The sequence below is a fragment of the Hippoglossus stenolepis genome, chromosome 13, assembly GCF_022539355.2.
Source record: "Hippoglossus stenolepis isolate QCI-W04-F060 chromosome 13, HSTE1.2, whole genome shotgun sequence".
Classification (NCBI taxonomy): domain Eukaryota; kingdom Metazoa; phylum Chordata; class Actinopteri; order Pleuronectiformes; family Pleuronectidae; genus Hippoglossus; species Hippoglossus stenolepis.
In genome coordinates, this window is record NC_061495.1 from 6,604,295 (window position 1) to 6,631,651 (window position 27,357).

Below are 27,357 nucleotides of genomic sequence, written 5' to 3' on the forward strand. Positions count from 1 at the left end.
CACCCCCGCCCCCCCAGCCTGGTAACCTGCACACTGCCGGGGCCGCACATCAGACCGGAGAGCCGGAGAGGAGCGAAGTGGAGCAGCGGAGGCGTGCGCACTGATTCTGGGGAGGTTGGAGCGCGCACTGGAACCGAATTCACTCCGTCACTGGACCCAGTAAAAAACACCAGCTTGCAACAAGGGAGCACCTGTGGGTTCATTCTGCAGAAGTCGAGGGGTTCTGATCCTAAACAGTGATGTCCGGCAGCTCCATAGCCAGGGTGCTGGTTGCGCTCTGCATCGGGAGCGCGGTGAACTGCATGCCCAAGGGGACGCACAGGAGTCGGAGACAGGGGCAGCAGCATTCGGTCTCCTCAGTCTCTCAGGGTGAGTTTAAAATATTCATCCTCCAAGTTGTTAAACACCAGAGGTCACTTCTTATACTGAAGGATTAATAAGTGAATAGATAATGAGACATTTTTGTTGTGGAGATGGAAAACTGGACACATCTTTTGTCCCCAACTCCTGACTAGATCAGTTGATGCGTCCCTGCAACCCATGCACCTTATAGTTAATGCCTTGTGTATTGTGTTGATAATCGCCACAAAAATGATAATCAGTTGTAATCCTGAACAGCTTCTTAACTTCATCCGATGTGAAGGTTGCAAAGATCAAACCTTCTGAAAGAGGAAACATTATTCCATTTTTAAACTTGGGAAAATAAAAAGTTCCAAAAAAGATATAAGTGGCATGTGAGGTCATTAGATGTGAACAAAGAACATGCCTGGTGGGGGTGAGAGAACAGAGAAGTGTATATTATTCTCCACTGTGTGTGTGTGTGTGTGTGTGTGTGTGTGTGTGTGTGTGTGTGTGTGTGTGTGTGTGTGTGTGTGTGTGTGCAGCTGATTTATTACTCTTTAGCCTCGGGGCCCTTTGAAGTTAACTTTAACACATCCACAGTCACTTTCACAGACATCGGTGAAGTCTTGTCCCTACAATAAAGTGTGTATACCCATTTTAGGGTTTGTGTTTATTTTGGTGTGCGTTTGTCTTTTTGTCTTTCAACCCCCCTGACACTCACCAAAGAAGTTTTAGTTGTGGCTCAGGCGTTTTCCCGTGGTTGCGTTTGTCTTTCCATAGTTGAAAGAGGCCGTGGTGGGCAGGTACAGGGGTTTGTGGGGGTGTGCCGGGGTGATGTGTGTGTTTTTTCCTCCCTCACATTTTCCCTGCACTGTGTTTTGGGTGGTAAGAGCAAAGGCAGGGGAGGTTCCTATACCAGAGTCTCATCAGCTGTATGTTTTTCTCTCTCCTCTCAGACGGTTGTATAGAGAACGGCAACTTCTACAACATTAACGACCAGTGGGAGCGGCCGTATCTGGACAGCATTCTGGTCTGTACCTGCCATGGAGTCGCTGGCATCAAGTGTAAAAGCAAACCTGAGGGTGAGTTTGTCTCTGTTGCATCATCTCCCACATCGGTATTGTCTTCACTTCCCTCGTCCACACATGCAACACACACGTTTTCCGTTTGCTCTCTCTCTCTCTGCAGCAGAGGAGAGGTGCTTCGATAAAATCAACCAGCAGTACTACACCGTGGGAGCGACCTACGAGAGGCCCAAGGACGGCATGATCTGGGACTGTACCTGTATCGGATCTGGCAGGGGCAAGATCAGCTGCACCATTGCCAGTAAGTGTGTTTCTCACCACAGACCACACACCCCAGCTCACGTGTTTCATGTGTGTGTATCCCTGTCTGCCAGACTGATGCCATTAAACTGGTTAATCTCCATATTCTCTACACTGGATTAACTACTGGTGGCGTGCATGCGGCTGTTTGCAGTTATCCGGGTGGTTAGATAATTGGCTAAATGTCTGTAGAGTGTTTCTCAGTTTCTTTTCTTCCTGTGAAAACACACACACACACGTACAGGAGTCATCTCTTTATCTCCTTGTGTCTATACCCAGATCGCTGTCATGAGGGCGGGGCTTCATATAAGATCGGGGACACCTGGAAGAGACCCCACGAAACAGGAGGCTACATGTTGGAGTGTGTCTGTCTGGGTAACGGTAAAGGAGAGTGGACCTGCAAACCAGTGGGTGAGTCACTCAGACAGTCACTGACTAACAGACGACTCCACTTGGCTGATTACTGACGGATCTACTGTAGTTGTTAGACAGGAAATGTCAGAGTGTGGACGAAGTTAGAGATAAAAAGATAAAAAATTGAAATAGAATATATACAGTGTGAGCAGGAGCATATGATAAAAGATAAAATAATGTAGTGCCATCTTGCCGAACACCAGAGTTGAATAAAGAACAAAATAGAGTCGTATTTGATTGATTCAGTAGTTTTACGAGTGTGTGTTTCCTGCAGCGGAGCGTTGCTACGACAACTCGGCGGGAACATCCTACGTTGTCGGGGAGACGTGGGAGAAGCCGTACCAGGGGTGGATGGTGGTGGACTGCACCTGTCTGGGGGAGGGAAGTGGACGCATCACATGCACATCCAGGAGTAAGAAACCCTTTGTTTTACTTCCTTTTTCGTCAAATCGTCCGCTGCATACACACAAATGTTCTCCTGCTGTGTCTCTGCACACGCATCTTTGATCCTCATTTTAAAGTCAAACAGATGAGGGTCTCTACTCTTACTAAATAAGAATTGTAACTCATGATCCCAACAGCTTTTGGAGGAAATGTTGATCATATGTTTTTCTAATTGGGACCAAAACTCGAATCCTTAAAAATAAGCTGATACAACACATGATAGAAAATGTTCTTCCCTGCTGGGTTGTCGTCACATGCAAGACTTCAGGGTGGCCTCACAGGCTGTTTAGTGTAGCTCATCAATAAATTGTTATCGTGCATGTGTTCAACAAGGAACCAACAAAGACACCGCAGCACAAACACGGCAACAGCTGGTGGCCAGGAGGAATCATTCCCCCACCACCGGATGACTGCTGACTCTTACATCCCTCCTGGAGATATCCACCAAGAGAACCACAGTGCAGTCTCTATGTGTTTATAATTAATCTCAGTCGCTCTGTCCTCCCCTAGATCGCTGTAACGACCAGGATACCCAGTTGTCCTACCGCATCGGAGATACCTGGACCAAGACAGATGCCCGGGGCCACCTGCTCCAGTGTCTGTGCACAGGAAACGGCCGCGGGGAGTGGAAGTGTGAGCGACATGCCTCCCTTCACACCACCGGCCTGGGTGAGAACTGATAGCAGCCCCTGTCCCCTTTTGTGTGGAGTGAGAGACGAACCCCAGAGACAGATGCTGAGGGTGGGAGAGGGGCTGATAAAAGGTGCAGAGTGTCCACGTGTTGACGTGAGGCCGAGATGGTCCGAGGGAACGGGAGGATGAAGAGGGAGGGATGAAGCAGAGGAGAGCTGGTGGGAAAAATGTGCCTGAAGTGGCCTGAAGCGATAATGAGGTGTGAGACGCCACAGGCTGTGACCTAGGAGAGTAAAAAAAACTCAAATGGAAAGTTTCTTTTAGTGTTTTATGGTGTTTCTTACACAGGGGCACTAATTGATTGGTGATTATAGAAGCCTTTTACCAATTTAATCTCTCTTAATCTCTAGTTTGGTCAAGTTTAACTACTACATCATCACTTAAACCATCCTGATAGACTTACTAGTTTAAACTTCATCACTGGCGTATCTGACTTGATTCCCGGGTTCCGTTTTAGGCACCGGCTCTCGCGTGATCACTAACATCCAGCCTGCGGTCTACCAGCCTGCCACCGTGCTCGAGCCCCAGCACCCCCAGGACGGGCCCTGTCGGACAGATGCAGGACTCAGCTACTTCATTGGCCAGCGCTGGATGAAGAACCAGGGAGCCAAGCACATGATCTGTACCTGTCTTGGTAATGGAGTCAGCTGTGAGCAGTGGGGTAAGAGACGCTCTTTTGCTTTTCTTGAATTCAGGGAATGTAATTATTGGCACAGTCACAGACGACCCATTGAGTTTTATGATTGTAGGCTGAAGACAATTCAACAGGTGTTTTATAACAGTTTGAAGTGGTCACATCTGGATGTGTGATGTTTACCCGCTTCTTCATGCAGACGGACCAGCTCCGGTGTACGGTGGCAACTCTGGAGGTCAGCCCTGTGTGTTCCCGTTTGTCTACAAGGGCAAGACGTACCACTCCTGTACCTCTGATGGACGCAGTGAGGGACAGCTGTGGTGCTCCACCTCCTCTGACTATGAGACGGAACAGAAATATTCCTACTGTACAGAGCAGAACGGTGAGCACAGATGTTGAATATTAGTAAAAAGCGATTGATTGTGGAGGCGTGTTAAAGTGAAATTGTTTGTTCATCTTGTTTAATACAGTACTATGTACACACAGACCACAGAAACAGGAGGTGTAATGTGTTATTGTTAACGTGATAATGATAAGTTTAATTTCTTCTTCCAACAGCGATGGTGACGACACGAGGCGGTAACTCCAACGGGGCTCTGTGCCAGTTCCCCTACCTCTACAACGGCCGTAACTACACCGACTGCACAGCTGACGGACGCAGAGATGGCATGAAGTGGTGCGGCACCACCGTAGACTATGATACAGAGCAGCGCTTTGGCTTCTGTCCCATGGCTGGTGAGTGTGTGGTGACGAGAGAGGAATGGAAGGACTCAACTGTTCCAAAATGTTTCTGGACAAAATTCATTTTAGATATATGGATTGGTTATTTGTTTTTAGGGAAATTGGTTAGCAGCAATAATCACAGGGCATTTTCCACACTGCAACATTAGAAATGTCACATATATCAAATGATCATCTAACAATCAAATGTCAATGTTGTTCAAATGTTACATTTTACAGTTCAGGCCTCAACAAGAGAGACATTTTTAAAGATTAATTCATTTTAGTGCTTCAAAATAATACATTTCCACAGGTTATGAATAGAGATGGGCAATAAAATAATATCAACAACTACTGCAATTTTATCAATAACAAAATAACAAGGGTTCAGTGTTTACCCACATATTGCTTATACCTTGTTTTAACACAGTTTGAGGAGGTATCACCTTATACTTGTAAAATGTTTAAAATAGTTTGTCCTTCTCTGCTCATGAAGACGAGTTTAAAACCTTCACCCAGGAGCAATAATCAGTATTTAAACTTTCATCAAAGATAATTGTGACATCTATCGTGACAATGAACCACATCGCTCTGGCCAAGTTATTTATAACCACTTAAGTGTTTTAAGTGTATCTGCATTACTGTGGCTCTCACAGGCCTGGGAACTGCAGATCACCTCCGTTAACCTGCCATGGGGGTAACTAACGTGATTAACACAGCTAATTACAACGTCTCTCCCAGTCTTCAGTGAAATGTTTCTCCGCCCCGTCTGAATCAGGGAGTTAACACGGCCTTTGTGTTCCTCCTCTTCTCTTCTTCAACAGTGTAAACATTTGATGGGTGATATTATCCCATTTGCATAAAAGCTATTATCAGAGTGACGTTAAAAAGGAGTCCGAGCTGATGGAACAGACACGAGCTCATTTACAGTTGTTACACCTTTTATATTTAGTACAGACAAATTCACATTGAAGTCACTGTTGCCTTCTAAGAAAAGTGCTGTTGTGATGTGTGGGTGTTAATTAGGTCTCCATGGGTAACAAAAGAGGCTGAAGCCAGTAAAACACTGGGGGGTCACTGACGCTGCACTAATGTCTGTGAAGGAGTGGTGGGATGGTAATGATGACCACCAGGCTGAAAAAAAAAAAACAAGAGAACAAACAATCAAAATCTGCAGAACTTCTTTAGATGTTGATGTGTGTTGACGTCTAAATAACAGCAACAGGCTATTTCAGAAACCACACAATTATGTTGTCTATTGACCATAAGTTTATAATAGTTGCCAAAGCCACTTAATACAGGCGCAGCTGAGTGGTTGTCAACAAATGTGAGTCTCTGGCACTGCTCTCCAAACAGAGATCCTGCTATATTACTGTTTAGAAAATTACACATTTTGTAATCGGCGTCCTCTCACGTCATCTGGCTCTTGACTGTGAGGATCTTCACCTTTGAAACAATGCCACAACCTCGATGCTTTTCCGGGCATTGGTTCAGTTTAGTTACTGCATGATGTGTGCATAGTGCCAGGGCAGTTTTAACAATATCCAAAAATAGAAGGAAGAGTGGCTCTAAATTATAAAAAAAAAGAAATCCCCTCTTTTATCTGTCTACGTCAAAGCAGACTTTTGTAGACTCAAACTTTGACAGACGGAAGATAAAGGAGTCTGTTTGGCAGCGAGCTGTGAAATGTGCACGGTTCACAGTGGAAAAATCTACGCAACCTATCTGGGGTAAAGTCGTCTTTGAATTTTAGAGGGGGAACAAAGGGAGGACTGAATTTATCTGAAGAAATTATCCTTTTACGATGTTGTGAAAGATAGATAGGTGATGTTCAGGTGTTTTGCACTCCTTTGACACATGCAGATGTCTTTGTCCTGTTTTTTGAGGTTTCTGGTTATTATTCTAAGCTTGTTTCTTCAGAGTTTTCCTCAGTGCTGGGATGCACCTTTGAGCCAACACCCTGTAGTTAAAAAAAAAACGCCCCGTCAAGATTTAACAAGGACCCAAACGGTGCTCGTGCCCTGCAGCCAGAGTCCGAGCAGGTCGTGTGTCAGTGCTGCAGTCAGAGCAGCAGGGAGTCTTTGATATTGACATTGATGACTTCACACAGGGATTGTCAAAACAAACATGCTGCTTGAGATGTTAATGGTGAAGTTTAAATCTGGTGTCTGCCGGGATGGTGGGTCAGTGGTCTCCGCCTGTGAGTCAACATGCAGGGCACACCTCCGTTATGCAAACAGCACCAATTAGATCCACTGTTTTCTCTTCACCTCAAACACTCAAAGGACATAATTACTTGCATATCAGAATCTCTACAATCTCTCGCTCTGAAATCCAGCCCCATGTGTTTGCATCATCAGATCGAACACACACAGGTAGTTATAAAGCTGTTTTCCTTGATGGGGGGTGGGGGGTAGGGGGGTTATAGCTTTAGCTCCCACAGCTGTTGCCTGCAATGTCCAAACAGCCAGTTAAGTTTTAAATGACCACTTTCAGAGTCATTAAATTAGTGGTCAAAGTACCCATAGAATGTATGAACTGGTTCTAAAGAAATGAATGTAGGTTGAATTGTTAAGTTCCTTAAAACACAGTTGTTTTTCAAGTAAATGAATTAAAGTCCTAAATGCCCCTTTGTAAGTGGAACAGATTAAAGTCTAAAGCATTTTCCATGTCAGAGGAATAAAATCTCTGTTCCAGAAATGCTTAGCAGCTCTAGACAACTGGAAAAGGGTGAGGCAGTGGTGGAGCAGGTACAAAAACATTTGACTTAAAGTACAAATAAATAGACTACACATTTGAAAAATAAAAAATGTTTAGAAATATAAAACACGTGAATAATACAGTCACTTTAACTGTTTCTCACAGACTAAGGCTTTTATTTCTTTATATTTTGACCTTCAGTCTTTCACTTCACACCTCAAATATGAGGTATGAAGGACATATGCTAAGACATATGGTAACAAGGAAATGTCAAATCAGAGGAGTACATGTAGCTCAGCTGCTGTTAAATATATAAATCAGTTTAAACTTGACCATTTCTTGTCTCAAACAACGTCCAAGGATCTCGACCATCCTTCACCGTCACCTAAACACTTCCAGCTGCTGTATTTCTGCCCTATCTATACGGCCTTGATGCACGGCCATCTCACCAAGTCCAGAGGATCTTCAATTCCAGGAACCAGATGTCTGGCTCTGCTCCTGACTTAAAAAAAACTAACCTGGATGGGCCCCAAAACAGCAGATCTGCCATCTATCTCCCTCTCCACCTCCCCTCTCTCTGCGGAGGGTTCAACAGATGCGTTCAGGGGCATGCGGGCGTATCAGCTGCTCTTCCTGCTCCGACAGAAGCAGTGTCAGTCGTTTAATCTGCGCCTAATTCATAAAAACGTTTGCAAACTTTTTAAACTCGACGACGTAATTCTTAAATTCTGTTGCTGCACACAGAGATAAGCTCAGAATCTCCCCTAATATTATTATTTTCCACATGGGGGGTCTGGTCCATGTCCCTCTGCATCCAGAAGATACAGAGGCGTGTTGTTTCCTCACAGGCAGGTCTTTGCTTGTCCCCTCCGCCTTTTACAAACTTTCTCTCCCTCCTGATAAAAAGCACTCTCTCTTTTAATAACCGGGGAACGTGTGGCGAACAAACACAGTCATTCATTCACACCAGGAGACAAAACAGCTGTTTCCGACTTTTAGTCTAAATCTACGGGCGCAGGTGTTTCCGAGATGGTGGCGTCCTCTCTCTGCAGCCTTGTGTTGTAATTACAGGTGATCTACCACGGGGTGATCATTCATTATAACGTGTCTGTTTTTTATTTTGAAAATGATGCACTGCTGGTGTTGCTAGTGATGCGTTGGATGCATGTCTGTGCATGTGCATCGGATTATTTTGAATGGCGTAGTTTGGCTTGTGTTGTGTGTGAGTCTGTTGTAGTTTCCAGACAAATGTATCGAACATTTCAGGAGAATTAAAAAACAAAAAAGAAGATTTCAGAGTTCAAACTATATAAATGTTCATATGTGCATTCCTAACTGGTTTTGTCGCGTGTGTGTTCCAGCCCACGAAGAGGTGTGCACGGCAAACGAAGGGGTGATGTACCGCGTGGGAGACCAGTGGGACAAACGCCACGATGTCCTGGGTCACATGATGCGGTGTACCTGTGTCGGCAACGGCAGAGGAGAGTGGAGCTGCGTTGCTTACTCCCAGCTCAAAGGTGTGTATCTGTGTGTGTTTGTAACAGTCTTGTTAGTTGGGGCGACTGTGGCTCTGGAGGTAGAGCGGGTTGTCCACTAGCCAAAAGTGTCCTTGGGCAAGATACTGAACCCCGAAAGGCCCCTGACTGCTTTGTGTATGAGTGGCATGACCAAGAAAAGCACTGTGTATAAAAGCGCTGTGTGAATGCGACTCATGTACGTACTATAAAAAGCTCTGAGAGGTCGATAGGGCAAAGTCACACATTGACAAAAGCAGGCAAATGTCCCCAGGGTGGGTCAAAGTTCATATATATACGAATAGGTAATTTCCCATTTACCCAGAGGAACCAGAATTAATGATTGGGTGTCGTCTGTCCCGGCAGTGTTTCTGTCCACGTGTGTGGCGTCATAATTACAGAGTAATATTAGAATTCTCTGAGTGACGAGGTGAAAGGTCACGTGTCATATAATCACTCACCTGCCAAAAGGTCAGCAGTGAGCCGGCACACCTGCACTTTAAGGGGCTTCAGATGCACCTGCAGCCCGTGTATACACACACACACACACGCACGCACGCACGCACGCACGCACGCACGCACGCACGCACGCACGCACGCACGCACGCACGCACGCACGCACGCACACACAGACACACACACACAGACACACACACACACAGCGTTCAGTGGAGCAGATGTGCACAAGCGGTGCCGTGTTCAGAGGAGAGAGGTTTCTTTTTGGACGTGTTGTGCACAACGTCACATACCTTGTGTTTGTGTGTGTGTGTGGCAGACCAGTGTATTGTGGACACTCTGACCTATGAGGTGAACCAGACCTTCACCAAGCAACACGAAGAGGGATACACCATGAACTGCACCTGCTACGGACAGGGACGTGGCCGCTGGAAGTGCGACGCCATCGGTGAGTTTACCATGTTACAGGTTGACATCTTAATGGGTGTAACATGTGAAAAGTTCAAAACTAAACTGAACCTTTATGCAGTCTAAACTCCTATTTTGTTTCTATCTACTTGAACTTCGCTTATAATTTCTGTCAGATGAAACTTTGCTATTTGGACAATACATGCATTTCTAGTTCCACATGTGTAAAACCATGCTCTTATCAGTGGACCCTGTTGTGTGACCTGGTTTCATTCCCCTCTGCCCACAGATCAGTGCCAGGAGCCAGAGACCAGAGCTTTCTATAAGATTGGAGAGTCTTGGGATAAACTCATCCACGGGATCATGTACAAGTGCTACTGCTTCGGCAACGGTGTGGGAGAGCTGAGCTGTGAGCCCCAGCAGCCTTACCCTGGTAAGAAGTTAACATTTACAAACTAAATATACTTAAACAAGTTAGATTCTCTATCACAATCTTGACTATTTTCTTTTTTTGTTCCTGAAATATTTACAGTTTGGTTGTTAGGTCTTCATTTGGTTATTGAAGCTGTTGAGGCTTTGTGTCTTTGTAAAGCCATGTTTGTACAGAACTGACTACATGTTCACAGTAGATATAACACAGACACGCTGCCGATAACACTGATGGGAGGAAATTAGTTAAAGTTACAAATTGTGCTTCATTTCTTGCAGTGCAAATTGTTTGCTTAACACCTCCAAAATGAGGCCCGAGACTTTGATGTGAAGCAGACAGGGGTGGGGTGTGTGTGTGTGTGTGATTTCCTCTTTTACAAATACACCCCCCACTCAGGGGCCCTTTGTTCTTGCTGGCATGTGGTACATCCCCTGTGCTGTTTCAGCTGTACAGAACACCACACTGCAGTGTGTGTGTGTGTGTGTGTGTGTGTGTGTGTGTGTGTGTGTGTGTGTGTGTGTGTGTGTGTGTGTGTGTGTGTGTGTGTGTGTGTGTGTGTGTGTGTGTGTGTGTGTGTGTGTGTGTGTGTGTGTGTGTGTGTGTGTGTGTGTGTGTGTGTGTGTGTGTGTTAAAGCTCGTTCAGCAACAGTTTTCAAGTTTATGCATTTTTTTTCTATCGGTTTTCATGTCTTTATCACTCAGAATGGTGTCATGCTTCAGTGAAACATGTCTGTATCTAGCCATGATGGTTAAGTTACCTCATTTCTTGAAAGCAAGCCGGGCTAGATAGCATCACTGATTCCAACCTCTTTGTAAGATGGTTTGTCTCAGGCTTTTATTTCTTTGTCATTCAGCCTCCTTTCTCAATTCAACTCAAATTTCCAGGCTTTTTCCCCCTTTGGACTTCTCCACCCTTTTTGGACTTTTACAGTTGATACAACCCCTGTTAACTTATCAACTATTGCGTTTCCACTGTTGCTCTCGTGTGTTGTATTGTGTTCCAAGTCCTGCCAGTGCAGCACAACATTTAGAGCTGTTCCCATTCCTTCTCCTCCCATTCCCTCCTCGCCCCATTTCCCCCTAGTTCCTGATCAAGATTGTGGTGTGAGTTTATGATGTGTTTTGAGCAAGGAGAAAAAAACACTGTAACACATCCCATAGGACACATGCATATGCTATACATCAGTTAAAGTGCAGTCCTATGGTTTGACTAGTTTTAAGGAAAGGAACATCGAACCGTTCCTCTGTGTGTGAAGCAGGTTGACGGGAGATACAAAATGTAGGGCGCTGTTCTGCCATAAGTGGCCGTAATGGCAAACAGCTGTGAACATGCTGTGTGTGCGTGCGTGTGTGTGTGTGTGTGTGCTTAGACTTACAAAACACAGCATACTGAGATTTAAGGGCAGTGAGGAGCAGATCCAGACACCAACTTACTGAGTAAAACACCATAAAAGGTAAAAATGGCCAAACTCCGGATTCAGCCATTCAGACATTGATAAGATCTCGTAAGAAAAAAATGTTTTACCTTCTGCCACCTGCGTTATCATCTCCTTGTTTGGGTTTTAGTTTAATCTTTCGGGGCAGTTTTCTTGTTAGGATGACTCTCAATATTACTTCCCTTTACTATCACCATCTTGTCGTGCATCTACCGTCATCAAGAATGATTGTTGTGTCTAGGTTTGCAAAGTAAAGGGGGGTTTGTGCATGTATGTTTGGGCTTGGGAGTTAAACAGATGTGCATATAATGCCGGGAGAATGTGTGTGTGTGTGCGTACATGCATCCACTGCAAGCAGGCTTCCGTTTCCATGCACGTCCCACATCTGATTCTACGTAGCCCTTCCACTCGCCAGTGGCCTGTGGGTCTGTAATAGACAGTAATTGGTCCCAGATTGTTTTTGAGGTTTGCGTATCTGCGAGCGACTTCTGGTTAACCAAGCCACTTGCTCAGAAACTTGGATTACAGATCTGCTATTTGGAAAAATGGTCCGAAAACCTCAGTTCTTTATAGAAGCTACCAGTTTCTATCAGCACAGCTTATGTTCGCCAAATTACCTCTGTTTGCATTAGAGATGGTTTGATACCCTCGTTTCAGAAATGAAACGAGTACAGAGTCTGCGGCTGTGAGCTCGTGCTGATATCAGGTTTCTTCTTTTAAATCCACTCACCTGCTTGTTACTTCAACCTGCACACTCAGATATGTGAGTTGTCTGGTAAACTTTTTCCTGGAAGCTGCACAGAACCCAGGTCTGTCCAGTGCAGTCAGATGTTCATTGAGCTCCTGTCAGCTGCACAACTCACCACTGCAAGCTTTCCCAAGGAATCCACCAACAGACGTTCCCAAATGTTAAAGGCAGCTGCTAAATGTTTGGCAGCCTGCAGCGAGGCCTTGAGATCAATTAGGTATCAAAACCCGGTTTTCTACAACCTGATCATCCAACACCAACACCAACTTCATCCAACACCATAAAATGTTTTGGCGTTTTCTTGCACTTCTTCAAGGCCCTCAACAATTGTTATCCCAGCATACTTCTCGTTTTGGGTGCTTGCTGTTTCTAAAGTTGTCATATTCTCTTGCGTGATGCTTCTGCAAGTGTTTGATCAAACCAACCATATATGTCCACAATGTTTCAGGGTTTATTTGACAATGGATTCAACTGTATTAATCTATTTCGTTCCCATAGCTTTTTTTGCTATTGTATTATATATTGTAAGTGTTTTTCAAAGAAAACAAGTTTTTTATAAAAAAGACTGCTAAACCTGTCTTGTACTGAAATATCTAGTTCTATTCACAGTCCTAACAGAGGTTCGAAATAGATTTTAAGAGGCAGTTAGATAGTTTACAGTAACGTTTCTTTTTTACTGTGTAGTCAGTTTATTATGTTCATACTTACGATCAGTAAAGTGACCGTTAAATGCTGATTCACTGCACACAAACTATTCCTGCAGCAACATAATACTTCCAAGAGAACAGGGAGGTTAGGAACATGGTGAAATAGAGAAGGTTGCAGAGCAGAGAAAGTAGAGATGCTGGAATCTCACAGGGACGTGCTGGTTTTTCCCCCTCACTCCTTCTGTGTTCTGCTCAGGGAACAAGCTGCTGCACATTTAGTGATACTCAGTGTAAAGATGGGTTATGTAAAAGTGCAGGTTTTTTGGGACATTTCAAATGATTTGTCACTGTGTTGGAGTTAAGTTATTCTACATTTAAAAGCACTAATTCCTTTCGCGCCATCCATAATATCGCTCTCTGACCAGTACAACAGTGAGACTGGTTTGCTTACACCTCTGTCTGTGTTTCTCTCCCTCTCTCTCTCTCTCTCGCTCTCAGGTGGTCAACGTCCTGTTCAGGTGCTCATAACAGAATCTGGAAACCAGCCCAACTCGCACCCCATTCAGTGGAATGCTCCACAGTCTGCTCACATCAGTCAGTACATCCTCAAGTGGAGGGCGGTGAGTTTTCTGATCGTGCATCACAGTTTACAAAGACCTGACTTCTCCTCTTAACCAATCTCTCTTGGCCTGGTTTTTTGATATCTAATATTTAACTTCTTTGAAAGACCCTCACTTCTCCTTTTCTAACGACCCTCATCCCATTTTACAGAAAAACACCCACACCCCGTGGAGGGAGGTGATGATCCCTGGCCATCTGAACTCCTACACCATCTCTGGACTGAAGCCCGGCATCACCTACGAGGGTCAGCTGGTCAGCGTTCTGCGGTTTGGACAGCGAGAGGTCACGCGCTTTGACTTCACCACCACATATGGATCACGTGAGTGGGGCCGAGCTGCAAAACACACTGATTGTGCGACAGTATTAACCGTGTCCACATCACTCAGCTGCTTTTTTCCATGTTGGCCTTCGAGGCGCGGATGTTTTTCTTCTGCACGTCATTGCAAAAATGTTTGTCTAACCTCATCCACTGTTGCTGGTTTGCAAAATTTGGAAGATGATACTGTAAACCGGGGTCTGGGGAAGTGCTTGCAACACCATAAAAGCACAATCTTTTCTTCTATTATTCTTTAATTCTGTTTGGTTCCTGGAAGTCCTCTGTGAGATAAGTTTCCTGGACAGTCTTGTCTGGTAGCCAACTCTTGTTTTCCATATGTGTGTCCCCCTGTAGTGGCTACATCACAAGGGGAGACCACCCAGCTTCCGCCTGTGATCGACATCTCCGAGTCGGTGACGGAAATTACCTCCAGCAGCTTTGTCGTCTCCTGGGTCTCCGCCTCCGACACAGTCTCTGGTTTCCGAGTGGAGTATGAGCTCAGTGAGCAGGGGCATAGCACAGGACAACCCATGGTGTTAGGTAACTGCAGATACATACATGTGCATAGCATCAAATATATGTGTGTTGTTGCATTTATTTAGCTGCTGATGCTTGAGTTGTTTTATAATAATGTGTTTTTTTCCCTTAGATCTTCCACGTTCAGCTTCCTCAGTGAACATTCATGAGCTTCTTCCTGGGAGGAAATACACTGTCAACGTCTATGAGGTCACAGATACTGGAAATGACAACCTCATTCTTACTACTTCACAAATCACCGGTGAGACGATGCGCACACACACTCTTTCCTCTTTCCTCTTATTTCTTATTCCCGTCCACGTGTCTTCTCGGCTGTTTTTCCCCTTCCTCATCTAAGGCACAAGAATTACTGCGGCTAGACTGAAATACAGTTTTGCATCTGCAATCAATCGAGTTAACGATGTGCCAGCGAGTGTAAATCAAGGGATCCAAGAAAAAAATAAACTGCGGCTATAATTTTCCTTCCAGTACCTTACACCTCATTTGTTCCACAGCTCCTGATGCTCCTGTTGAGCATGAAGTGGAGGAGGTGGGAGAAACCTCCATTGTGATCAGCTGGGATAAACCACTGGCTCCCATCACAGGTTAGTTACGTCAATATCGTCAGTTGCAGCCAAAAATCGATCACCTCCCTGTGGCCAATTTGAACCTCTGCCTGCACTCGATGAATTTTACGGTCTCCTCCTGCACGCAGGTTATCGAGTCGTCTACACGCCGTCACTGGAAGGTGAGAGCACGGAGCTGAATCTGCCCGACACGGCGACGTCCGTGACCCTGAGCGACCTCCGACCTGGGAAGCTGTACAACATCAGCATCTACGCCGTGGAGGACAGCCTGGAGAGCGAGCCTATCTTTGTGCAGGTCAACACCGCAGGAGATCCAACGCCAGGTAAACGATGTGTGCAAAGGCCGACAACTAATCTGTGTATCTTTTATTGTGAGTTTGTGATTGTGACTGAATGTGAGAAATAGAGAGATTGTCGAGCAAAGTCTTTCGAACAGTGGGAAGGGTTTCTGGAGAAGTCTCTTTTATATTTTTTATGTTTTTATTCGTACTTACAATGTCTGTGTATCTAGTGGTATTGACTAAAATTTACCAAAACAACTGTCTTGGTTCAAAGAGATTAGAATTTACATTTGCTGGCCCTTAATATGTGAGATGAAAAGATTAATAAGCTTTGGGACATGGGTCCCTTCTTTTGTCCAAGTAGGATTTGTTGTGCAGGGACCACAAATCTGCCAATGTTTTGATTTTGATCCTTAAACATCCCCCCTTAGCTCCAGCTGTATGTTCATATGACGTTTAGTTGAAGTTCTCCCTCCAAAATCAACCTGCGAGTCGTCTTGTGGCATATTTAGCGATTCTTTATGGAGAAGTTTCAATTCTCAATACTAGAAGTCAAGAGAGTTTTCTAATGGAAAGTGAAGTCATTGAGTTCACAGCTGCTGTGCTCTAATTCTGCTCAGCTGTAGTTATGTAAAACAGTGTCCGTCTGCCAGGTCGAAACATGCTGTTGGGTCGGTCAAGCAGATGCTGGAAAAGTGTGTGTGTGTGTGCTTGTTTGTACAGTACAATGGAATACATGCAAATAACCTAGTTCAGAGTAGGTGATGGTATATTTGGAGTAAATCTCCCTCTCTGTGGCAGACGTATACAAGTTGTCAGAGCTGCACTTGCCACAGGATCGTTATTTCATTCAGTGGTGGAGGTAGTACTCAAACATTCTACTGAAGTGAAAGTACAAATAAATTGACAAAAAATGTACTTGAGTAAAAGTACACATTATGCTTGAGTAAAAATTAAGTAGGTACTTGCTTTGTACTTTGACAAAAAAGCTGAGATATATTTGAACTAGGGATAGTATCAAAACATTATGCTGTTATCTAAACTTAAACTTAATTTTATGCTGTGGTGAGTTATGGGCCCTTCCCTCATGCAGTTAAGAAACATGCGTTTCCACAGAACCGCCAAGTTTATTTCTAACAGCTGCAGGAGAGTTATTCCAGCTATTCAGTGATAAACCAGTGGGGTTTAGACGAACTCAGTACTGAAATGAATCTACTACAGATGCATGTTTGGTTAAGCCAGAGAAAGGAAAGCGCATTAATACACATGAATTATGGGTTAACCATACACACTGGGTGAGCAGCGTTCATTGGGATTTATGGGATGTCATGTTTGGACATATTATCTGTTGATAAATGCTGTACGTGATTGCTTTTGCGTCTCTGATCTGCCAAAATACACTGACTCTACAATATCATTAGAACTTCTGAGTAAAATCTAAATGGAGATTAAAGAAAGACTTCGGTTTCCTGTCCACAGAGGAAGTGATTTCTCCGACAGACCTGCAGTTCTTCGAGGTGACCGATAAAAAGATCGTGCTGACCTGGACCGGCCCGGGCACTGACGTCTCGGGTTACCGCGTCACCGCCGTCCCACTTGACGAGTCCGGCTCCCCTCAGAGGGAGATGACTCTGCCTGTCAGTCAAAACTCCTACATCGAAGTGACACACCTACAGCCGGGAACGCTGTACCGCTTCAACGTCTACACCATTCACAACGGAGAGGAAAGTTTGCCTCTGATTGGCGAGCAAACTACCAGTGAGTCCAACAGAGAATACACACACACCAATCCGTTAACTACAAACGTGTGATGTGCCTTGGAAAATGGTTGTGTTTTGTGTAAAATTTTATTTTTATCAAACTCTCCCACATCTAACAGTGTTTATCAATGTTTCTCTTGTTAGAGCCTGATGCTCCCACAGAGATCCACTTCACCAACGTGACCGAGGACAGTGCCGTCATGCTGTGGTTCGCCCCCAGAGCCACAATCAGCGGCTACCGTCTCTTCCTCACCGCCGAGGGCTCCAATCCCAAGCAGCTGCGCCTGCCTGCTCGCCTCTCTCAGTACACCCTCCTCAACCTGGGGCCGGACACCGAGTACATCGTCACGCTGCACGGCGAGCAAGACACCACGCTGGGGGAAGGACAGATCGCTGTGTTTACCACGAGTGAGTATCTGATATAAAAATGAGTATTAAGTTACATGCCCAAAATGCGCTTTTATTATGGGTCCGATACCTATCGAAGGAAGTAAACAATTTCTGATGAAGATATTGGCAATGATTCCTCAGATGTCTCTTTCAAACCCTTATGACAAAGAAATGTAATAGAGCATAACTGTGACTGCCCACCTTCAGAACAGCTCTGGTTCTGGAAGTACGTTTCACATTTATTTTCTCAATTGACATTTCATAAAATCCTTACAGGAAAGAGTTTAAAGCCTGAGACCAGGCCGACCGGCTACGAGATCAGTCGTGACCATAAAACAATTAATTATTTTAAGAGTGAAGGAACTATTTTACTTCCAGTGACACACTGTTAATCTCTATTTAGGCTTGATATTTGACAGTTTAACCATAGTAGTTATGAAAGTTAACTACAAATATAAAGAAAACACACATAGATATTGGAACAACTTAAAATGAACAATTTCTCTGTATTGTTTATTCTGCAAGATAAACGTTTTCATATCGGCCGATAGATCGATCGGATTCTAATAGAATCAGTTGCATGAAAATAAAGTAGCAATCTTCTGAATGTGCATCTACTATGTAAATGTACTACACCGAAACTGAACCTGACCCACTTGTGCTCTCTGTGTGTTTGCAGCTCCACCAATGGGCAACGCTCCTCAATTCAGCACTGATGTGACTGACACCTCCATCATAATATCCTGGAATCCAGTTCCCAAGATTGGATACAAGGTACGTTCTCTTCTTATACATAACATACACATTTGTAATGTACATATACATGTAGACTGTACTGTGTGATTGTTCTTATATACAGTATTCCCCTGTGTTTGCTGTTAGTAGCACATCACTTACTTCTGTGTTGGGCCCCTTTGGAGTTTGCTGATATGGGAACTAGGCTCAGGCCTCGAGGATAAATGTGATTGGTCAAAATATGTCACACCAGAGATGAGAATGTTCCGCCGGCCTCCATGGTCTTGGGAAAACATTGACCTCCGACCCTTACCTCCTACCCGCCCCGTCCCCTTCCTGTGTCCCTCCGTCTCTCTGACTCTCGTGTTCATTTCTTTCTCAGCTGACAGTACGTCCCAGTCAGGGCGGAGAAGCCCCCAGAGACGTGACCTCTGACTCAGGGAGCATTTACGTTTCCGGCCTGACACCCGGCGTGGAGTACACCTACAGTGTCCAGCCTGTCATCAACGGCCACGAGCAGGGAACGCCAATCACACGCCGTGTTGTCACGCGTAAATATAACTTTTATTCCTCCCATGCCACATTTTCAATCTGCCTTTCCTTTTGTTTTTCTCCTCCCCTGACTCCTCTTCCTCCTCTTCCTCTCCAGCTCTGTCTCCTCCCACTGATCTCAACCTGGAGTCTAACCCCAACACTGGCGAGCTCACTGTGCTATGGAGTGGAGCCAGTACACCAGGTACACACACACACACACACACACACACACACACACACACACACACACACACACACACACACACACACACACACACACACACACACACACACACACACACACGCTTGTACACAAACAAATGTGCATACCAAGACACTCAAATAAATTATACATAATCAAACTACAGCTAAATGTCGCTCATGTCTCCCCCTCAAGACATCACTGGCTACAGAGTGATGTGCACTCCGACCAATGGGCAGCAAGGAAACAGCGTGGAGGAGTTCGTGGAGGCGGGACAGAACTCGTGCACCTTGGAGAACCTCAGTCCTGGAGTGGAGTACAACGTCAGTGTTGTGACGGTGAAGGATGATATGGAGAGCACCCCCGTATCGACCATCATTACACCAGGTGAGATGTGAATGAGAACAATGGCTGATCAATGACAATGGATTATGAATTACAAGGAAAAGATACTGAGTTTTATGAGTTCCTACGTGAACAGGTAAGACCAAGATGTTGTTTACAGAAGCAACTTCTTTCAACAGATAATAGATCTGTTAGCATTGCTGCTCTAACTCATCACCAACCAGCTAATGGAAAAAGGAAAACAGCTCTGCGACTGTTTTGCAACATTATTGCTTTATTTCCTTGGTATATATTTTAAGAGAAATTCAATGGAGAAGATTCATTGAATAACTAGTAGCTAAAATCTCACTAAATAGTAATATATACCAGGAAAAGCAGCTTTATAGACCTTCACTCTTCCATAGTTGTGATATATTGAATATATAAACCTAATGGAAGAGAAGAGTTGTCCTCGCCTCTTTTAACCACTGCTTCCACGTGTTGCCTCTAACCCCTTTCCTTCCACTTTTGCCTCTGTGTTTGGTGTTCCGTCTTCTCTCTCTCTTTCTCTCCTCTCCCCCTCCTTCCACACGCTCTCTCCACTTACCCAGAAGTCCCGCAGCTGACAGATCTCAGCTTCCAGGACGTGAGCGACACCACCATCAGCCTGCGCTGGTCGCCGCTCAACACCACAGCCATCACCGGTTACAGGATCACGGTGGTGGCGGCTGGCGAGAGCGTGCCCATCTTTGAGGACATGGTGCAGGCGACCACGGGCCAATACACCGTCTATGGACTGGAGCCGGGCATCGACTACGACTTCAGTGTGATCACGGTGACGGAGAACGGCGAGAGCGAGCCCACCACGGTCACGCAGCATACCTGTAAGATCCAAAACTCCCCAACTCTCATTGTCGTTAGTTATGATCAGCTGTACCCAACTGTGTGTTTGTTGTGTGATTTGTGTTGTCTGTGAGTGAGCACGCTGTGTTTGCAGAGGGTATATCATTTAATATGATTCTAATAAACCCCAATACATGGCTCTTAGGTCAAACGTTGAAAGTTGCTGATGTAATTACTCTGCATGCTGCGTTACCAGTTTAATAATCCTCAGTCTGTGTGTGTGTGTGTGTGTGTGTGTGTGTGTGTGTGTGTGTGTGTGTGTGTGTGTTGTTGTGTGTTGTTGTGTGTGTGTAACATCTGGTTTTAGTTGAGGGGATTTATCCCACTGAGGCAATTTTGCCCCTAATGCAAACACTGCTTGTTCTCTCACTTTTAAGATGTCGTAAATCTTCAGACACACATTTACACACAGACACACACACACACATTTACACACACACAACACACACACACACACACACACACACACACACACACACACACACACACACACACACACACACACACACACACACACACAAAGCAGACTCCCTTTTTAAGGATGATAATATTTTTCTCTTCTAGTTATTTCATTTTTTTCTTTGATAACATTTTGAATCATTTTGCTCTCTCCTCTCTTCAGCTGTACCTGCCCCCACCGATCTGCAGTTCGGCGAGGTCGGGCCTGACAGTATTGAAGTCACATGGGTCACTCCCGTCGTCCCAAACTCTGCTGACATCAACAGCTTCCTCATCAGGTACGACAAGAAATGCCCTCAATATTATTTTAAATATCAGATTCAGATGTCCTCTCGAACGGATGTCGATTTTTAGTAGGAAAAAGTTCATCCACATATAATTCTTCCTATTTATTCAGGTATCACCCCATTGACGATGAAGATGATATTACAGAGACCAGTGCTGGAGGCCGGGATAACAACGTGGTGCTGAGGAGTAAGTTATTGGACAAAACAAAGTATTGACCTCGATGTTCAAATACAAAAACAGACGACTACATTTGTGTTTATTTCCTGTCCACTCTGCACAGACTTGCTGCCTAACACAGAGTATCTGGTCAGCGTGGTGTGTGTTTATGAGCAGAGAGAGAGTTCGCCTGTTGTCGGCACCCAGAAAACAAGTGAGTTGTGCTCTTCAGATTTGGTAATGAGATAATATCGGTCCAGAAATTCCCCTCTGGTATCTAAGAAACAGATGAGAACATATCTTCTGAATATTTTCCCTTGCATCTCCAGCTCTGGATTCACCGGTGGGCCTGCGTTTCTCTGAGATCTTCACCAATTCCTTCACCGTCCACTGGCTCGCTCCCCAGAGCAAAATCACCGGTTACCGTATCCGCTACCAGATGGTCACCGGCGGGAGGTCAAAGGACGAGAGGCTGCCCCCCTCCAGGAACCACTTCACCCTGACAGGCCTCGCTTCAGACACTGAGTACCTGGTCAACATCTTCGCAGTCAGCGGGACCCAGGAGAGCCGGCCGCTCGATGGGAAACAGAAGACAAGTATGAAACCTCGATTTAATGCTTGACTTATGCCACTTATTCACCATTTTATCATCTATTATGATGTTAACGTGTGTCTTTTTATGTCTCTCTCTCTCCAGTTTCTGATGCTCCCACAGACCTGGAAGTGCTAGACTCCAGCCCCACCAGTATCACTGTACGCTGGGACGCCCCTCCTGTCACTGTGCGGTACTACAGGATCACCCACGGAGAGACAGGTGAGCTATAACATGATACAATCCAATGTAATACGATCTGATTAAATATGATACGATACGATTTTAATATGATACGATACGAGATACTTTGTTTAGCCCTCACTCTCAAGTTCTTAATAGTTGCTGTAGTTTCTTTCCATTTCCAGTTAAGATTCCTGTTACCTGTTCATCAGTCTACAGACTTTTAAAAGGCAGTTCTGTTTTCTTTACCATTGCTCATCTTTATCCAGGAGGTCACAGTAACCCCAAGGAGTTCACAGTACCTGGCTCTCAGTTCACCGCCAAAATCTCTGACCTTACGCCTGGTACCGACTACACCGTCACTGTCTATGCTGTGACTGGTAGAGGAGACAGCCCCGCATCCAGCACTCCGATCTATGTCACACACAAAACAGGTATACACAAACACATCATGGATGCAAAACAGCGTTTCACCCATTTCTAGCAATGAGGCAGTTTCCTTATGTTTCCGCTCTTCCTCCTCTCATCATCTCTCCTGTCTCCTCTACTAGGTGTCGACTCCCCCTCTGGAATGGAGGTGACAGGGTTGGATGACAACAGTGTCACGGTGAGGTGGAGCCCCGCCCAGGGCCCCATCAAGGGGTACAGGGTAACTGGGGTCCCCAGAAATGGACAGGGGCCATCTTTTACTGAGGTGGTGGCTCCAGGTATGTTCTCTCTCCCACAAATTACACTTAGATTTTCACTGCAGGAAAAATGTAATCTATGTTGTTTTTTTAAATCCTTGTTTTCACATTCTTCTATTTTTCTTCTCTTTTCCAGATCAGACAGAGATGACTTTCTCAGGCCTGATGCCCACAGTGGAGTACGTTTTGAGTGTGTACGCTCTCGGACAAGATGGAGAGAGCTCTCCACTGGTGGTGAACGCTATAACAAGTGAGGGTTTACATTCTCTAGAGAGATATTAATGGAATATTGTTTTTCCGAGCTTTGACAAATAGGAAAACAACCTAACGTCTCCCCTACTCACCTCTGCCTTTGACCCACTCTCTTCACCTTTAGACGTCGATCGTCCCAAAGACCTGAGCTTCTCAGACATCGACTCCACCTCCCTGCGAATCACCTGGGACAGTCCAGAGGGAGTTGTTACTTCTTACCGCATCTTGTACTCAAGTCCGGAGGAGGGTGAGCGAGAGCTGCGTCCTGCCCCCCGAGGTGATGCAGAGTCCACTGTCATCTACGGTCTGCAACCTGGCACTGAATACACTGTGAAGGTCATCGCCCTGCATGAAGACACCGCCAGCACCCCAGTGGTTGGGACACAAGCTACAGGTACAACTAATAAGTACTAAATGTTAACTTAAAATAATGAAATAAGGATCGAGACAGATTAGAAAAGGTCAAAAATAAAATTGTATAAAAGTGTAAAATCTTTTATTCTTACTTGACTGTTTCCCTCTAACCATCTTTTACTTCTCTGTCCTCCCCCAGCCATCTCACCCCCCACCGACCTCCAGTCCTCCCAGGTTGGCCCCACCTCTTTCACAATACGCTGGGCTGTGCCGGGTCAGGAGAACCGACTGAGCGGCCTCAAGGGCCTCACAGGCTACCGTGTGGTGGTGAACCCAAAGAACAAGAGCGGACCGACCAAAGAGATCAACCTGGCCCCAGACGCCACTCAGGCACACATCTCTGGGCTCATGGTGAGTGTGGGTCTGTGAAGGGGAGGGAAGGACCCTGGTTCTTTCTCATCTATTAAACAGAAGGGATCAGTGAGTGTCACTGTGGAGCTGAACTAAGGACATCTAGCCAATAGCCAAACAAAATATTCACTGGTTGATTATGTTTTGATACATTTCAGGTATTCACAAGTTGATTTTATGAAATCACATTTAACTTCATTACATACAGATTTTTCTTTGGTTTTGCAATAAATTGCATAGACTCCTAAAAAATCAATCCCCTTAATGTGCCTGATTTTATTAGATCAAGATCCAGGAATTAATTCTGCTAGAAATCATTGAAAATGCTGCAAAACACCTGATCTTACAATGTTAAAGAAAGTGGAAAAATCTAAATTAACTGTGTTCTTCCCTGGGTCATGTCCCCTCCCTGCACAATTTTGTTTTTGTGTAATCTTGTAAACTGACAAACAAGCAAACACAGATGAATACATAAACTCCTTGGGGGAGGTAAAAAATACAATCTTCACCTACTGTAAAGTTCCAGCCTCAGCTTTCATACAGTACCCTCTAATACACCTGAGACATGCAGTGACAAACACACACGTGGAGGCATGAAAACATCATCGCTCACAGGCATAAAAGTAATACATAGGCAGGCTGATACATGTGGATCCAAACGTGTAAACATGCACAAACAGTGATGATTGTGGCAGCAGCAGCAGCCGGGACACTGCAACTCAATTCTGTGGAGATTGTGCAACATGTCTTATGTCTTATTTTCTCTTTTCCTCCGTCTCCATTAGATTGCAACTACGTATGAGGTCAATGTTTACGCCCTGAAAAACTCTCTGACCAGCAGACCAGTCCAAGTGGAGGTCTCCACTTTGGAGAGTGAGTCTCTAACTCAAACATTTACGCATAGTTGTCATACAGGAAGACACTGAGATAGCATTGTTGATCCTTAAACTTTTTTCATTATTGTTATAAGCAAAAAACAATCCCGTATACACACTCTTTCTTTCCTCGTTTTGTTCATTGCCTTCTCACTCTCCTCATCTTCCTCATCTTCCTGAAGACATCAGCCCACCTCGCCGCGTGCGTATCTCCGACGTTAACGACTCCTCCATCACTCTGAACTGGCGCTCCAAGACAGAAACCATCTCCGGCTTCCTGGTCGAGGCCACACCCACATCCTCCACGTCAGGCTACGTACCCATCCAAAGGACCATCGGCCCCGACTCGCGCTCGTTCTCTATTACAGGTACACGGGCCGTGAGAATGTAAACACACAAAGCATAAACCGGCAGGTGTCAGGCGTCGCTGTTACTACACACAGTCCCTCATTGATTTTTTTTCTGTGTCTCTATTTCAGGTCTGGAGCCTGGCACTAGTTACAAGATCAACATCTACACTCTGAAAGGGAATGGACGCAGCCCCCCTCTCACACTCACCGCCACCACAGGTACCCATCAAACCCTGCCCTGCAGTCTCAGCCCCATTTTGGAGAGTGGCAGATGTTATATAACACTTAAGTATTTGGTGTGATTAGCGTTGAGTGTGGTATCTGCTGATTATCCAGAACGTCTGCCCAAACATGTTTTTGAAAGAGTTGTTAAAAGTATTTACTTCAATGTCTGTCTCCTTCCAGCCAAACCTTTGGTCATCCCGCCCACCAACATCCGCTTCACCTCCCTGAACCCGAGCAGCATCTCTTTCACCTGGGAGCCGTCCCGCAGCCTGGGGGTCACTGGGTACTACGTCACCTACGAGGAGGCCGGGGGTTTGCCTCGAGAAGTCATCCCCAGGCCCCACGCAGGCCAAACCTACGCCATAGTCAGTGGTGAGTGCAGAGCTTGACACAGATCCACGGGATACACAGTACATGCAGATACATTGATTTTAAAATGTGACGAATAAGAAATAAACCCACTGATAACTGTAATTACTGTTTGGTCACAGGTCTGAAACCAGGAACAGAGTATGTCATTAAGATCGTTGCACTGCAGAACGCTTTGAGAAGCACGCCTCTAGTGGGCAAAGCCAGAACACGTAAGTACAACTGTTAGCATTAATGGTGGGTTCCTCGGTTTGAGTGTGAATTGCTCTTGTGTTAAGATATTAAAAGTCAAAATGTAGTTTCTTATTTTGTAGAAATGGATTAAAAACTGTACCTTTCAGCTTAAATCATGACATTCTGAAGTTGTTCAGTCCAACTGTGGCTGAGGAATAAAACAAAAGGAACAGCTATTCAGACTTTCCAACAAACTGTTGATAAAACCATGAAATCAAAGTTTAATCAGAAACAGGAATACTTCATTGTTCCCCAGAGGGAATTTGGTATTGTACTGACTAAAATAAATAGTTCCAGTTTTTTTTAAAGCAAACAGAACTCTCTCAACCAGGCTTCAAAGTATTAACTGTTAAATTACAGCAAGTTAAGACAATGGAAAAAGCGAATGAGTCAGAAAATATACGGTGCGAAGCAGGCACATGCACACTACCCATTATAATGCTGTATTTATATGATAAAATACATCATCACATTAAAATAGCAATGATTATTTCTGTTAACAAAAACTTTCTTAGTCTATATCACTTTCTACAGCTCTTGTAGTTCTAGAGTTATGCTATACTGCCCCCTGCTGTATTGTGCTTTTGTCCTCAGGCCCAAATGCTCTGCAGATAAACTGCTGTAAGTGTCAGATTCAGGTCATTATAGTGTTATCATAGCCAAGTTACAGCTTTCAGAGTGTGAGGAGCAATGCATGAAAATTATGTTAATACAAATTTTAATATCAGTCTGTTTCTATGGTCCGAATTCACCAACTGCATTTTTAATCCAACATTTCTGATGGAATCTGGTTTTCCCTCATGAGTGTTACATTAAACCAGATGGACATTCCTCCTCTAGTTGTAACACAGTGGAAATACAATAATTTCTGCTTTGCCTTGCTGACTGCTAACAGCTGGCATACATGTGTCTGTTGTCCAATCAGAGCCAGCCACAGATCATCAGCTATTGGTCCCTGAGCTGCCTCAGCTTCCTGTTCCTTACCGACCCAACACAGACATGCTGGATGTTCCTGAGACCTTCACTGACCAGATGTAAGAACCTGTACATTCATGCTGCAACCTGAAATTGTTTACTAGGCTTAGGAATGACAAATCTATTATACCTCTGTAATTACAAAATGTTTTTTAATCATGCTTTACCCCCTTTTTTTAAATTCCTAATCATCTTTCTTCTTCTTTCTCCTTTTTCTGTGTCCAGTTTCAACTCCAACCACGTGCACTTGGCTGGCACCAGTGGTCAATACCAGCCAGGCCAGCAGGGCCAGCACATCTACACAGAGTTCCAGAACCTAGGCCCCAATAATGGACTTAATGTCCCCTACACGGGACCCAAAGAGGGCCAGAGACCCACTCTCAGAGAGCCCCTCATCTATATTCCTGTAGCAGGCCCTGACGGGAACAGAGTGCCAGTGGTCAAGGTGTGTGAGCCTGAAATGATCTGATGTAAATCTGATCTTATGTAAATCTGAGAAATATAACATTTTGCAGGGTAGCTAATATATTAGCTGTTGAATCTTTTATTAAACTGTCTTAGTGATGTTATGATCTCACGCTGTCCGTACGCTGTGTGTTCGATGTCGTAGGTGAGCGACGGTCCTCTGCCTGGTCTCGCATTCGGTTTCCCCGACAACGAGACAGATCGGCCCCAGGAAGCAAAGACAATCACAGCCATCTCCTGGCAGCCCATTCCTCAGACCTCAGAGTATGAGGTGTCCTGTAATCCCATTACTCACATGGAGGAGCAGGGCTTCCAGGTACACACACCCACACACACACGCACACACACGCGCACACACACACGCTCATGTATTTACTGCTGGAAATGTAAAGACCCCTCGTTA

The 27,357-nt window shown here is 44.9% G+C and overlaps 1 protein-coding gene across 1 annotated transcript in view; it reads left to right on the top strand.

The window, feature by feature from the left end:
• Positions 1-16: 16 nt before the first annotated feature.
• fn1a (fibronectin 1a) overlaps positions 17-27,357 on the top strand; it is a 31,323-nt gene continuing 3,982 nt past the window's right edge. The window contains exons 1-43 of the mRNA XM_035175594.2: positions 17-369; positions 1,299-1,424; positions 1,531-1,668; positions 1,947-2,078; positions 2,356-2,493; positions 3,036-3,194; positions 3,676-3,879; positions 4,052-4,234; positions 4,411-4,587; positions 8,634-8,789; positions 9,562-9,690; positions 9,940-10,083; positions 13,410-13,531; positions 13,683-13,851; positions 14,203-14,388; positions 14,498-14,626; positions 14,880-14,969; positions 15,080-15,274; positions 16,712-16,990; positions 17,137-17,400; positions 18,062-18,156; positions 18,500-18,668; positions 18,767-18,853; positions 19,049-19,240; positions 19,789-20,061; positions 20,703-20,817; positions 20,937-21,013; positions 21,108-21,197; positions 21,313-21,579; positions 21,681-21,797; positions 22,028-22,192; positions 22,310-22,465; positions 22,581-22,694; positions 22,821-23,090; positions 23,250-23,461; positions 24,247-24,334; positions 24,519-24,704; positions 24,816-24,905; positions 25,092-25,283; positions 25,403-25,492; positions 26,440-26,548; positions 26,715-26,934; positions 27,100-27,270. Of these exons, the coding sequence (XP_035031485.2) occupies positions 240-369; positions 1,299-1,424; positions 1,531-1,668; positions 1,947-2,078; positions 2,356-2,493; positions 3,036-3,194; positions 3,676-3,879; positions 4,052-4,234; positions 4,411-4,587; positions 8,634-8,789; positions 9,562-9,690; positions 9,940-10,083; positions 13,410-13,531; positions 13,683-13,851; positions 14,203-14,388; positions 14,498-14,626; positions 14,880-14,969; positions 15,080-15,274; positions 16,712-16,990; positions 17,137-17,400; positions 18,062-18,156; positions 18,500-18,668; positions 18,767-18,853; positions 19,049-19,240; positions 19,789-20,061; positions 20,703-20,817; positions 20,937-21,013; positions 21,108-21,197; positions 21,313-21,579; positions 21,681-21,797; positions 22,028-22,192; positions 22,310-22,465; positions 22,581-22,694; positions 22,821-23,090; positions 23,250-23,461; positions 24,247-24,334; positions 24,519-24,704; positions 24,816-24,905; positions 25,092-25,283; positions 25,403-25,492; positions 26,440-26,548; positions 26,715-26,934; positions 27,100-27,270 (6,795 nt within the window). The 5' untranslated portion in view covers positions 17-239. The remainder of the gene's footprint in view (positions 370-1,298; positions 1,425-1,530; positions 1,669-1,946; positions 2,079-2,355; positions 2,494-3,035; positions 3,195-3,675; positions 3,880-4,051; positions 4,235-4,410; positions 4,588-8,633; positions 8,790-9,561; positions 9,691-9,939; positions 10,084-13,409; positions 13,532-13,682; positions 13,852-14,202; positions 14,389-14,497; positions 14,627-14,879; positions 14,970-15,079; positions 15,275-16,711; positions 16,991-17,136; positions 17,401-18,061; positions 18,157-18,499; positions 18,669-18,766; positions 18,854-19,048; positions 19,241-19,788; positions 20,062-20,702; positions 20,818-20,936; positions 21,014-21,107; positions 21,198-21,312; positions 21,580-21,680; positions 21,798-22,027; positions 22,193-22,309; positions 22,466-22,580; positions 22,695-22,820; positions 23,091-23,249; positions 23,462-24,246; positions 24,335-24,518; positions 24,705-24,815; positions 24,906-25,091; positions 25,284-25,402; positions 25,493-26,439; positions 26,549-26,714; positions 26,935-27,099; positions 27,271-27,357) is intronic.